Raw genomic sequence first — 12,898 nt, 5'->3', positions numbered from 1 at the left:
CTCTATAATTTTGACTACTCTAGGTACCTCATTTAAATGGAAGCACACTGTGACCAGCTTATCTCACTTAGCATGATATCTGCAAGATTCATCCATGTTGTAGCATATATCAGAATTTCCTTTCTTTTTAAGGCTGAATAATATTCCACTGTATGTATATACTATGCTTTTCTTATCCATTCATCTGTTGATAGACACTTAGGTTGCTTCCGTGTTTTAGCTATTGTGACTAATGCTGGTATGAGCAGGGGGTTACAAATATCTCTTTGAGATCCTGCTTTCAATTTCTTTGGGTATATGCCAAGAAGTGGAATTGCTGATCATATGGTAATTCTATTTTTATTTTTCTTCGGAATTGCCATATTGTTTTCCATTGAGACTACCATTTCACATTCCTACCAACAGTGCACAAGGGTTCCAGTTTCTCCACATTCTCACCAACACTTATTATTTTCTGTTGTTGTTGTATTTTGTTTTGTTTTGTTTAATAGTAGCTATCCTAGTGAGTATGAGGTGGTATCTTATTGAAGTTTTGATTTGCGTTTCCCTGATGATTAGTGAACATTTGTATTTCTTCTTTGGGGAAATGTCTACTTAAGGCATTTGCCCATTTTCGAATTGGATTATTTGTAATTTTTGTTGTTGAGTTTTAGGAGTTCTCTATATAATGCCTTAATAGATATATGATTTGAAAATATTTTCTCCAATTCTATAGATTACCTTTTCACTTTGTCGATAGTGTCCTTTGATGCACAGTAGTTTTAATTTTCATGAAGTCTAATTTGTCTCTTGTTTTTCTTGTTGCTTGTCAAAATAAAGTTTTAATCAAATTTCTTTCCACTAGTTAGCATACATTTTTGGTCTACATTTAACAATTAGGATTTAACAATAAGGACCTCTTGTGTACAGATAAATTGATATGTGCACTTACAAGGAACTGAAAAATAAATCCATGGTATAATGGAACATTTAAATGAAACAAAAGGCAGTGTCTAACAGTTATAATAATTTCTCAAGTTTGCCATTTGGGTTGTGGAGGGTGGGGAAAAATGAAATGACCCATTTAAGGAAGAAAGATGGATCAGATTGAATGCCATTTTATGAATGTGATGTGAGTTTCAGAAAGCAATTCTTTGTCATTTTCTTTTGTGCCTACACGGAATTTGCAGAGAGATCAGAGCCTCAGTAGTTTTAAATGTGATCCCACTTCTTTGTTTTTCAGGCTGCAAGTGGCTATATTGTGGTGGTGTTTGTCTATGTCATGGAATTTATCGGAATGAAGTTTCGGATGTGGGCCTCTATCCAGTTGCATTCTTTTTTTGCGATTGGAACAATGGTGGTGGCTTTCACAGGCTACTCGGTCAGGATTTGGTGGCTTTATCAGATGGTCCTCTCCACAGTGACTGTCCCCTTCATCCTGTGTTGTTGGATGCTCCCAGAGACGCCTTTTTGGCTTCTCTCTGAGGGAAGATACAAAGAAGCACAACGAATAGTTGATATGATGGCTGCGTGGAATGGGACGAAGTCCTGTAAACTGTCAGAACTTTTATCACTGGATCTAACAGAGCCTGTTGATGGTAGTAGTCCCTCTGGAATTAAGACGAACAACGTCTATTATCTGTTTTACGACTGTGCTGTTTCAACAAGGACACTTACCGTATGGATGATTTGGTTCACAGGGAGTTTGGGATTCTACTCCCTGTCCTTGAATTCTCTTAATTTAGGAGGCAATGAATACTTAAACCTCTTCCTCCTGGGTAAGTAGTTAAAATATATTTAAATGTGGCAATTAAGTGAGATATCTACCACGTTTTTAGTTTGTTTTTAATAGTCTTTTTCTATCAGAAACAATATTGCCAACCATATTATTATGATATCTTTTAGTGTTATTATACTATAACACTTGTACATATGAGGGGACTTCAAAAAGTTCATGGAAAAATGGAATTAGAGATAAAAATAAAAACTATAAACATTATTCTCAACATAAGCTCCATTAAATTCAAGGCACTTTTGTAAGTGATGATATCAACCATTTAATCCATCCCTAAAGAACTGAGGGTCTTGGGAATTTAACCATGTCAATGCAGTCTTTTTCACTTTATTAACTCAAGAAAAATAGGTGCCCTTTACAAATTTTGTTTGATTAAGAAATAGCAGGAGCCAAATAAGGACTATAAGGTGGATGCCTAATGACTTCCCACCAAAACCGCTTTCAAAATTGCTCTTGTTTGCTGAGAAGAATGAGCAAGAGCATTGTCATGGTGGAGAAGGGCTCTCTGGTGAAGCTTTCCCAGGTGTTTTTCTGCTAAAGCTTTGGCTAACTCTCTCAAAACACTCTCATGATAAGCAGCTATTATTGTTCTTTGGCCCTGTAGAAAGTCAACAAGCAAAATGCCTTGAACATCCCCAAAAATTGTTGCCATGACTTTTGCTTTTGACCAGTCCACTTTGGGTTTGCCTGGACCACTTCCACCTCTTGGTGGCCATTGCTTTGACTGTGCCTTGTCTTCAGGATCTCACTGGTAAAACCATGTTCCATCTCCTGTTACAATTCTTCACAGAAATGCCTCAGGTTCTTGATCCCACTTGTTTAAAATTTCCATTAAAAGCTCTGCTTTTGACTGCAGCTGATCTGGGTGTGATGGTTTTGGCACCCATCAAGTGGAAAGTTTGCTCAACTTTAATTTTTCAGTCAGAATTGTGTAAGCTGGACCAATTGAGATGCCCGTGGTGTTGGCTATTGTTCTTGCTGTTAATTTTCCTCTTCAGTTAGGATACAAACAAGATGAAGTTTTCCCTCATAAATTGATGAGGATGGTCTGCTGTTACAGGCTTCATCTTCGACATCATCTCTTCCTGTCTTAAAATGAGCTATCCATTTGTAAATTGCTGATTTCTTTGGGGGATTATCCCCAGAAACTTTTCATAAAGCATCAGTGATTTCACCAATTTCACCATTCTTCCACCCCAGCTTCACCATAAATTTGATGTTTATTCTTGCTTCAATTTTAGCCAAATTCATGTACCTCTGATAGGGGCTCTTTTCAAATTGATGTCTTATCATACTTAGTGCCTTAAACTAGATCCTGTTCAGACTTGTTATAACAAGTTAGTATGAATTCATTTTGGTGCAAAACATTTTTGAAATCTATGCATAGTTTTTTCATAATACCCACTTCCCATGGTCTTTTTGAGAAAATGCAGTCAGAAGAATTTAGTTTCCTCCCTTCTGCCACCTCTCCTTGCTTCCTTCCTTCCCCTCCCCCCCACCCCCATCCTAGAACTCTTCCCAGAGGTAACTTGTATAATGTTTGGCTTGTACCCTTTCACATCTCTTTCTATACATTTCCATATATTTGTGTGTATAAATGCTTTATGTTTTAACATAAGTGAGGTCATTCACTACATGCTGTTATTTGTAACTTCCTTTTCTTTTAAAATTTAATATGTTTTGGAGATCTGGTATCTTTGGTGTCTTTCTACTTTCAAGTGTCCTTAATTTAGAGATTTTAGTTGGTAAAATAACTTTTAAATACATGCAACTATAGTTTATGTTGTCATGCTTCTTTCATTTAAATAGCAGGTTACAATGGCTTTGGGTAGCTTGAGACGTGACTTCGAGCATAAACCAAATTTGAACTCAACATGAGAGAAATATTAGGAATAAGTATTTATCCATTTAGTCTCAACTCCTGGTTATTTCTGTGTAGGCTGCCTGTATTTTATATCATCCCCAGAACATCTTGCTTTTAAGGATTCTCATTAAAGTTTTCTGATGATACATCTGTGTTTGTTGTAGCTCAGCAGGAATTACAAGAGAAGTCATTTTAAGAAAAAAAATTTCACTCTGTTTTTGGGCAGACTAACAAGTTTGTCAAAAGAGCCCATCTTGACTGCAAACCCATTCTCCATGTCAATGTGAGAAATGATGTAGTGTTCCTAGAATAGAGCAGCTAGCGGTAGGAGGGTCAGGTGGGGTGGCGTGCGCACGGGGAAGCTTAAGAAAGCTGGAGTTTTAGATCTTCATGATATAGTTTCTTAATTTTCCTGGAGCTATAAATTCTCAAGAAACTGGGCAATCTCATACATATAGAAATGTCTGAGAGAAAGACAAACATATAGAAACATATAGAAAAGACAAACATACATGGTTTTATATTATCTACTGTTGTGGATTTTTCATGTCATTACTCTTCCTTCCTATTAGTTCTCTTACTGACAGATGCAAGGAGACAGCAGGTCAGTAGTTCTCTGGTGTGAAATTTGTGAACAAGTTTTCATCTCCTGAGATGGTTTGGGGCTGGTGGGAATTTTAGCTCTGGTTTTGCAGGTGCGAGACAGATTATGGGCATTAGAGCATCTCACAGGAAATGCTCGTCCTTGCCCCAGTGAGTGGTAGGGTTTGCTGCCTCTCGGGCAGTGCTCAGATAGTTTCCAAAGGCACCTGTAAGTGAGAGAGCTGGCCGTTCCTTCCAGGTGGTGAGTTAGAAGGTGGGGTTCCTTGTGCTGTTGGGCACGCAGCCTTATAGAGGGCCTTTTGTTCAATGACAGGTGCAGTGGAAATTCCTGCCTATTTCTTTGTGTGCGTCGGGATGGACAGGCTGGGAAGAAAACCAGTTCTGGCCTTCTCCCTTTTCTTCAGCGCACTGTCCTGTGCTGTGATTATGGTGATCCCCCAGGTGAGTTATTTCATGTTTTATTTAGGGAACAGTTAGTTATACGATGACAGTTTGATGGGAATATTTTTAGCTTATTATAATTAAGTATGACAATCAATTCAGACACATGGACAGAGTATATATTAATACATAATATTTTAAAATGTTTAAAAAAACATCCTTTCTCTGTTATATAAATAATATGATTTTGTTGTAGAAAATTTAAGGAGAAAAGGAAATGTTTTAAAAAGCACATAATCCCACTTCCCAGAGATGCTCAGTGTTGTATTTTGTAAACACAATAATCTTGTGTGAGGAAAGTTGATCACAGCTTCCGGTGATTATCCTCATATTAATATCCACTTATTCATTTATTCATTCATCAAAGATGTATCCAGCATCTGTTCTGTGCCGGGTGCTGGGGACACGCAGTGAGTCAAGTTTCTGTAAGTGTAATGAAGAAAAACAAAACAGGAAGAAGGATAGAGAATGACTTTGTGTGTGTGTGTAAATTAGAGAGGAAGAGAGGGCATGCATGGGTCCTATTTTGTCTGGAGTGGTTGAGGATTATGTGCCTGTCAGAGAAAGTAACGTGAATAGAAACTGAATGAGGGAGGAAGCCATGGAGACAGCTGAAGGCTGTAATGAGCCAAATATTCAGGGTTGTTCCAATTTAAATACTCTTGTTTTTCATTGCAGTAGATTAGTAGTTCCCAATTTTTAGTATGCATGATCCCCCAAGGAGCTTGTTTTTAAAAACGCAGTTTCCTAGTGAGAAACACTGCCATAAGCTACCGAAATGACTTTCACATTCCCGTATCTTGGCAAACTATGTCCCTAGAATACCCCTTGGATCCAGCAGTGCTTCCCCTCTTCCCCCAAAAGATGTTATCAGAACCTGTGTTTAAATTCTTGATTTGGAAAATACCACTATAACAATATGTTAAAATATTCTATATAATTTTCTCCAGTGATTATATAATTATTAAGCAATAGTATATCAACATTTAGAGCAAAGCATTTTAAGTTTTGCATATTGCTTGAAATTTAATTTAAGCTGATGATTGACTTCCTTTATAGTCTTTAGTTAATTATCAGAGTTGGTGAGCCAAATGTTTTAGGTAACTGAAATTTCCAGGTGATTGATATACAACTAATTGAGCACAATAAAACTACTCAAGACGAGGAGGTCTCTGCTAATTTGAGGGAATTTTATCCACACCTTTTAAAAAGTATTACTAGTTTACAGGTATACTAGTTGAGTTGATGGCAACTGCCTTTGAGCTGGTGAAGATTTAGGGGAACCCTAGAACCTTTCAGTTCTACAGTAATGGGGAAGACAGGAAAGTGGCTGATGGAGATTTCTAGAAATAGAGCACTAACCCACAACCACAAATGATTCTCCTCTAATAAAATTTTCCCCTAAACGGTAATGTCAACACAATACAATTTTTTTAAAAAATCATGCTAATTTATTTAACAAATATTGTGTACAATATAATTAAGGTGACACTAGCTGCTATAATAGAGGCATCCCAAAATCTCTGTGGCTTAACATAATAGACATTCATTTCTTGTTCATAGAAAGTTCAGCGTGGGTGTACCTGGTTGGCTACAGTGCTCGTGGTGGGGGCTGTTTGGCTGGCTCCATGGAGTCATTTGGGGATGCAGGCTAAAACAGCATTGCCATACTTAACACATGAACCCCAGGGTCACCCTGACAGATAGGAGAGGAGAACAAAGATTTGGAATATGGGAAGACTTTGTTAGCCACTGCTGGAAGTGGAACACATTAGGAATAGCAGAAACCCAGGAGAAGATACTGACAGGTTTTGCTGTTGAGGAATGTATCTGCCAAAAGAAAGAGAGAATTTGTACTAATAGTTCAGTTATCACTTTCAAATTATTTTCTGAAGATCATTTATAAATCAGGGATTACTGCCACAAAGGGCACAGTTTTTATGGCTCATTGAGTCACTCTGCTGGGTTAATTCCAGAAGGAGTGGGTCCTGTATTGGTGCAACCAGCACTGTCCGGGCATGTCTCATTCCAAAGCAGTCTCCCCAACTGGCTTTTTTTCACAGTTCAAACCCTCCAAAGTTGGGGTGGGGGCTGAGGCAAAATAAAACTTTCTTCTAAATTTCATAAAGATGGAAAGCTTTTGCAGATCATGAGTAGAGTTTACAAAATAGATTCAAACAGAAAAGGAAAGTTCTTCATTGTTCTAAAAAATATTGAGGGAATTAGAAATTTTTAAGTGATAATTTTAAAGATTTTATATCTTCCTTTTAAAAATGTAACTTATGATATCTACTTCGCTAAATATTTTTCAGAATTATCATGTTTGGCGTGTGGTGGCAACTATGGCTGCAAAATTTGCCATAGGGGCAGTGTTTGGCCTTATTTATCTTTATACAGCTGAGCTGTATCCAACCGTTGTAAGGTAAGGATTACTTATGTTTTCTGTTGTTTTCCTGTTATCTTTCACTTGTGTGTCATTTCCTTATATTTGGCCTTCAAATATAAATGCTTGCTTTTCACAGAAGTTACCTGGAACTCTGAGATACGGGAATATTACATTTTCTAAAATTCTGAATCTGAGGCTTTGTCTATCACCTTATTAGAGAAATTATATTGAAATAACACTATTACCCTAAAACAATTTTAAATTTCAAATCAAATTAGTATGGCTCATAGCTCATTTCACCAATTTGGAAGCTAAAATTTAAGAGAAAAATTTATAATTCACTTAAAATGTTCAAGAGGCTATTAAGTAGATACAGTCATGTCGCTTAGTGACAGGGATATGCTCTAAGAAATGTATCCTTAGGCGATGTCGTCATTGTGCGAACATCCTAGAATGTACTTGCACAAACGCAGGTGTAGCCTACCACACACCTAAGCTATAGGATCTGGCGGCCTGTTGCCCCGGGCTGCAGACCTGCACGGCAGTTTAACACGATGGCGAGTGTCTGTGTATCCAAACATATCTCAGCATGGAAAAGGTACAGTACAAATAGTGTTCCAATCTTACGCGACCACCGTCCTGTGTGGGTCGGCGTGCCTGGCTTGTCTGGGCTCCTGCTGCCGTCCTAACCCCCTCGTGTTTCCAGGTCGCTGGCCGTGGGGAGTGGCAGCATGGTGTGCCGCCTGGCGAGCATCTTGGCCCCGTTCTTCGTCTACTTCAGCAGCGAGTGGATCTTCCTACCACAGGTGTGCCTCAGTTTACAGGCCCTTGCTGAGACAGCAGAGGGGCGCAGTGGCCAGCTGCCTTCTCCATGTTTATTTATTGGCAGCCAGTCTATAATTTCATAATGGGGGTGGGTGTAGCGACGCGATTAACAGCTCGCCTGCCAGTAAGTAGGGGGGTGGTTGCTGTTTTATTGTCCGTTGATTGCCTTCCACCCCCGCCCAGCTGTTCAGTCCAACCCTGACTGCCAGGGAAGGGCCCGTCCTCACCCTTGTCAAGAATCCACGAGCGCAGAAGGCAGAGCTCTGGTCTCTGTCTCTCTCAGAGCCTTCGCCCCCGCTCTCTGCGTTCCCACTGTGTGCCTGCCAGGCCAGGAGGATTCTGGAGGCTCCCTGCTCCCTGCAAGGTTCCGTGGTGCCTGATCTGTGGTTCTCAGCACACCTGAGCCTGGAGGGGCCCCCTGTGGGCGGGGCTTCCCTTCTGGGGCCTCTGGCTCCCGAAGTGTGGGCCGCTGGCCTGGTGCTGAAGAGTGACAGCAGTGGTTGGTGCTCAGCTTGCAAGTATCCCCCTTCCCAGGCCACCCAGATCCAATGACCCCACCAGTCCACAGCACGGTCTGGCTTTATCATGTGCATGTGTGTCTTTGTCTCCCGGGTTAGGGTGTTGAGCTCTTGCAGAGCAGGGCATTTTGCATCCCCACAACTGGGTCCAGCAAAGCATTTTCCTCACTTTGTGTGCCACCCATGCTGTAATTCGCTTAATGTTTTAAATCAGATAGATTGGCTTTTTGAAATTGGCTTTGTCCTAAACAATAGTATCAGTGAAATCATGGGTGTTAGGCTAGTTACTTGTTTTTCTAAAATACACTAACACTAACATAATCTGACAAGTAATAAAACAAAGTGTTTGGTACCAGCTAGAGTCACCCTGTGCACACAAGGGGTGTGCACGTTGCTGTTTGGGAATCCTCGGCTTGGCATGAGTGTCTCCCACGTCCCAGTAGCAGGGGCTCAGTAAAGTTTACTTCACTGGGGTGTTAGGATCCCAGCCTCTTTAGGCTGACTCTGAGGTTGAAAAATAACATAGGCTGTCTGGCCTGCATAGGGAGGTGTTTTGGGAGAGTCTACCACCCTATTTAGGGCATGGATTTTTTCTAGAAGCATCTTCTTTGTGCTAGCATTTTGTGTTCCTCATTTAAAAAAAAAGATAAAAATGGAAAGCTGTTTTTTAGAACAATAAGTTAAACACATATAAAGAAAATAGATATGTCTGTAAAAGCAAACTTCTTTAAATTGACTAAAACCAAATGAAATTTTTTTTTAAAAGGATCAATTAAAGGCTATGAAGTTAAGAGGGATCTTTATTTTGATTAACAGCTCCTTAACAGGCTCTATTTTAAGTGCTATACAAAAATTAGTCTTCATTTAATGCAGATACCATTGTCATCCCCATCTTATCGCTCACACCCAGGTGGCTTGTGGGGAGTCAGGAGATACATCTGCAAAGAGAGGCAAAGATCTTAAAGGAAGTCAGGACAGAAGAACATTCAAGCTAAAGGCAGGTTGGAGAGGACGGAATGGAAAAGTCATAGTGACAGGACCTGGTGACCAGATAGACGGCTGTGGTGGAGAAGGGGGAGTCGTTCTGGAGGTTGGAGGGATCCCAGAAGGGCGAACATGCCTGCAGTGGGGTAGGGCAGCACACTAACTGTCGCGTGTGATGCATGCGAGGTGCCTGCAGGACGGCCGGGAGGTGTGTCCAGCAAGTTGTGATGGGGGCTTCACAGGCCTGGAGCTCAGGGGACAGCCCAAGGCTGGAGCTTGAAGGTTTGAAGAGAAACCCTGGGAGCATTTAAGGTGTAGTGGAAGGAGGGGTCCATGGCGGACAGAGGAGCAGCCATGGTGGGGGGTAACCTGGACTCCAAAGGAGCAGAGAGGGGAGGGAGGCAGGAAAGGACAGTGGCCCAGTAAGAGCAGGACACGAAAAGGTCCCCTGAGTTGGGCAGTGAGGGACCTGTGGCTTAGGCAGAGAAGTTTAGGGTGGGGTGGGTCAGGCTGCAAAGGGGCAGGCGCAGGGAAGCAGGAGAGCTGGGGAGAGGATGGGTCAGAAGGCGGGAGCAGGTGTAGCCTGAGGTATGCATCTTGTTAAAAGCTGTAACAGCAATAATGATGGAGCATTAAAACAAAAATCTCATTTTTCAAAACATAATAGCAGCAATGATAGCTAACATTTACTGGCTGCTTCCCATGGACAAGGCACTGTTCTAAGTGCCTTAAATGTATTATTTAATCTCATCCTCTTGACAGTCCTTTGAGGCAGGTACTATTCTTATATCCATTTTACTTACAGATAAGGAAACTGAGGAGCAGAGAGGTTAAGTAGTTTGTCCAAGATCACACAGCTAGCAAGTGGCAAGTACCCAGGCACAGTGGGTATGGAGATTATAAAAGGCTCTAGAACTTTCCTTTTTCGTCAGGGAAAATACCTAGCGGAAAGGAAAAGATCAAAAGTATGTGCCGGGCGTGGTGGCTCACGCCTGTAATCCTAGCACTCTGGGAGGCCGAGGCAGATGGATCACTTGAGGTCAGGAGTTCGAGACCAGCCTGAGCAAGAGCGAGACCCTGTGTCTACTAAAAATAGAAAGAAATTATCTGGCCAACTAAAATTTATAGAGAAAAAATTAGCTGGGCATGGTGGTACATGCCTGTAGTCCCAGCTACTCAGGAGGCTGAGGCAGGAGGATTGCTTGAGCCCAGGAGTTTGAGGTTGCTGTGAGCTAGGCTGACGCCATGGCACTCACTCTAGCCCGGGCAACAAAGCGAGACTCTGTCTCAAAAAAAAAAAGTATGTGAGGAGGGAGGACTATTGCTGGAGACCTCTAAGGAGGAGGTGAGGGGTGAGGGGGTCTGGAGAGTGTGAGGGGAGCCCCCTGGCCAGGAGGAGGAGAGGTGGGGGCTCCTTGGGATGTTTGGTTTGGGCTTTGTGGGGATGGGGGGAATTGGCCAGGGCGGCAGCAGTAAGGAGGAGACAGGGAGTTTGTTTTACTATTCTTACTCCCAAGCTGAGAAGAAAAATTCGGTCCTCTCTTGGATCTTCCATTTGATTCTATTTTATTTTTAGACTTATCCAGTGTTTTTCAGACCCTGACACAGGGCTCTTCTGGGGTTTCTAGATTAGTGGATCTACCTGCTATGTCTTGAGACACCAGAAAACACCTTTAAAAATCCTTTGGAATGTCACTTTAAATTCTGCTACCACTTCTAGGTTAAGCTTACTGATATATTTCTAAGAATTAGGTTATCAGTGCTCTGCAAAACAAAATAAAAAACTGCCTTATCAGGTCTCATCTGTTATGGATGTGGTCTCGCTTCACTTCACAACTGCACTATGTTTTTTATGATTCTCATTCTCAGAGGCTGTAAATGTACAAAGTATGTGGATTTATCGAAAAACCATGCCTTAATTTATTTTTATGGGGTCTTTCCAGCAAGTATTTTTTTGCTAAAGGAGTTTAAATTATGGAAGGATCGATTGTATGTTGACAGATTGTCTAGAGATTTAGTTCTAAAAATCGCCCAACATCTTCATAATGATCAACAGAGAATAGCTATGCAGACTTTAATTTTTAATGTGACTTGCATTTTTGAAAGCGAACACCTTGGTGCTAGTCTTAAAGTTTGCCTTTTTTGTGTCAAAATCTGGAAAGAAAAGAAGCCATACAGAACTTTGTAGGAAATCAGATAGACTTTCCCTCAGTCCCCGAAGTACCAATTAGTTTTCATGCCTTTGTTTTGTTTCTCCCTAAATTCTGTAATTTCTGGTTTATCAAAGCATGTATTCATTTATTCATTCATTCATTCTCTGTCATTTACTGCAAGCGGTTAGTGAACCGATTATGGGGCAGGCAGGGTTGACTGAGACAGCCCCTGATTGGGAAGTACCAACGCAGGCCTCAGTCACTTGACTCTTCCAGGAGACTCTGGGGTCTGGAAAGTGGGTCAGGCTCTTTTTTCTCTGTGACCACCGCTCCTAGGACAGTGCCTGCAGGAATAACAATGCAGGCAGAAGCTCGCAATGGAGGAGGCGCTCCACTGTGGTTCATGAATGAGTGAATTAATGAATGATCAGATTAAGCCTAGCTGATGAGTTAAGTAATTCCTAGTCCAGCATAAGTAACCAAAGGTCTCACCGAGGAATAACAACTGTTAGGTCAAATTCAATTCTATTACCCTCTGAAAAAGGTTGAGAAATTATTATTGTCTGAAGGGTACATTTCTTTCCTGATGTGTCACTTATCATTATCATTCTTATTATTTTTAATTCCTTCTAGTTACTAGTTGGGACTACATCCTTCATGAGTGGAGTGCTAACACTAAGTCTTCCAGAAACTCGTGGAAAGCCGCTGGCAATGACTTGGGAGGAGGCTGCAAAACTGGAGTCAGAAAATGATAGAAGTTCAAGTAAATTACCTACCACAACTAGGAATATTGAGTTGGAAAAAACAGAAGAGATTAATCCCAGGGATTCTAGTCCTGGTGAATAAATGTGCCATATGTGCTGTCTAGCACCCGAAATGCTGTTTATGTTCATGCCTTTGTATTACAGGAATATTATTCTCATCTCCTGCATGTTGTTTATATGTCTTTTTAAAAAATTTTGTAAGAAAGTTTTGAAACAATTGTTTTGTAAAAGTAAAAGAAATTAAAAAACCAAGATGAGAATTCTCATTTTTTAAAAACTGCTTTCCTATCACTGTAAAATATTTTGTCAACATTTGTTTTTCTATGTCATTGATTCTCAACCTTCTCCCCGCTCCAATGCCACCATGCAGGCCTGAGGGATGACACGTGTTCCCATCGGTACCAACGCTGCCCCTCCCCGTTTCTCCCGGAGCTGTCACCTGGGAAGGGGCCGCGTGAGAGTGGGTTTCTTTTTGACAAAGCTCCTCGAAGATTCCATATTTCTGATATTCTTTCCCCTCTTCTGAGAATCGTAGCTCTAAATACAAGTCTTACTCAGAAATGCTCTGTCAAAAATGTTTGTCTTC

The 12,898-nt window shown here is 41.0% G+C and overlaps 1 protein-coding gene across 2 annotated transcripts in view; it reads left to right on the top strand.

Moving 5' to 3' along the window:
• Window positions 1–12,502, top strand: part of SLC22A16 (solute carrier family 22 member 16) — a 44,917-nt gene extending 32,415 nt beyond the window's left edge. The window contains exons 4-8 of one of the 2 annotated variants that reach the window (XM_045542287.1): window positions 1,223–1,757; window positions 4,555–4,682; window positions 6,995–7,104; window positions 7,775–7,874; window positions 12,182–12,502. In XM_045542287.1, coding sequence (XP_045398243.1) covers window positions 1,223–1,757; window positions 4,555–4,682; window positions 6,995–7,104; window positions 7,775–7,874; window positions 12,182–12,394 — 1,086 coding nt within the window. In that variant the 3' untranslated portion in view covers window positions 12,395–12,502. The remainder of the gene's footprint in view (window positions 1–1,222; window positions 1,758–4,554; window positions 4,683–6,994; window positions 7,105–7,774; window positions 7,875–12,181) is intronic. The other variant, XM_045542288.1, reaches the window with a different exon arrangement.
• Window positions 12,503–12,898: the final 396 nt, after the last annotated feature.

Source organism: Lemur catta, chromosome 2 (assembly GCF_020740605.2).
Source record: "Lemur catta isolate mLemCat1 chromosome 2, mLemCat1.pri, whole genome shotgun sequence".
NCBI lineage: Eukaryota > Metazoa > Chordata > Mammalia > Primates > Lemuridae > Lemur > Lemur catta.
Note: the sequence above shows the minus strand (reverse complement) of the source record. Positions and strands in the feature narration are given on the sequence as shown.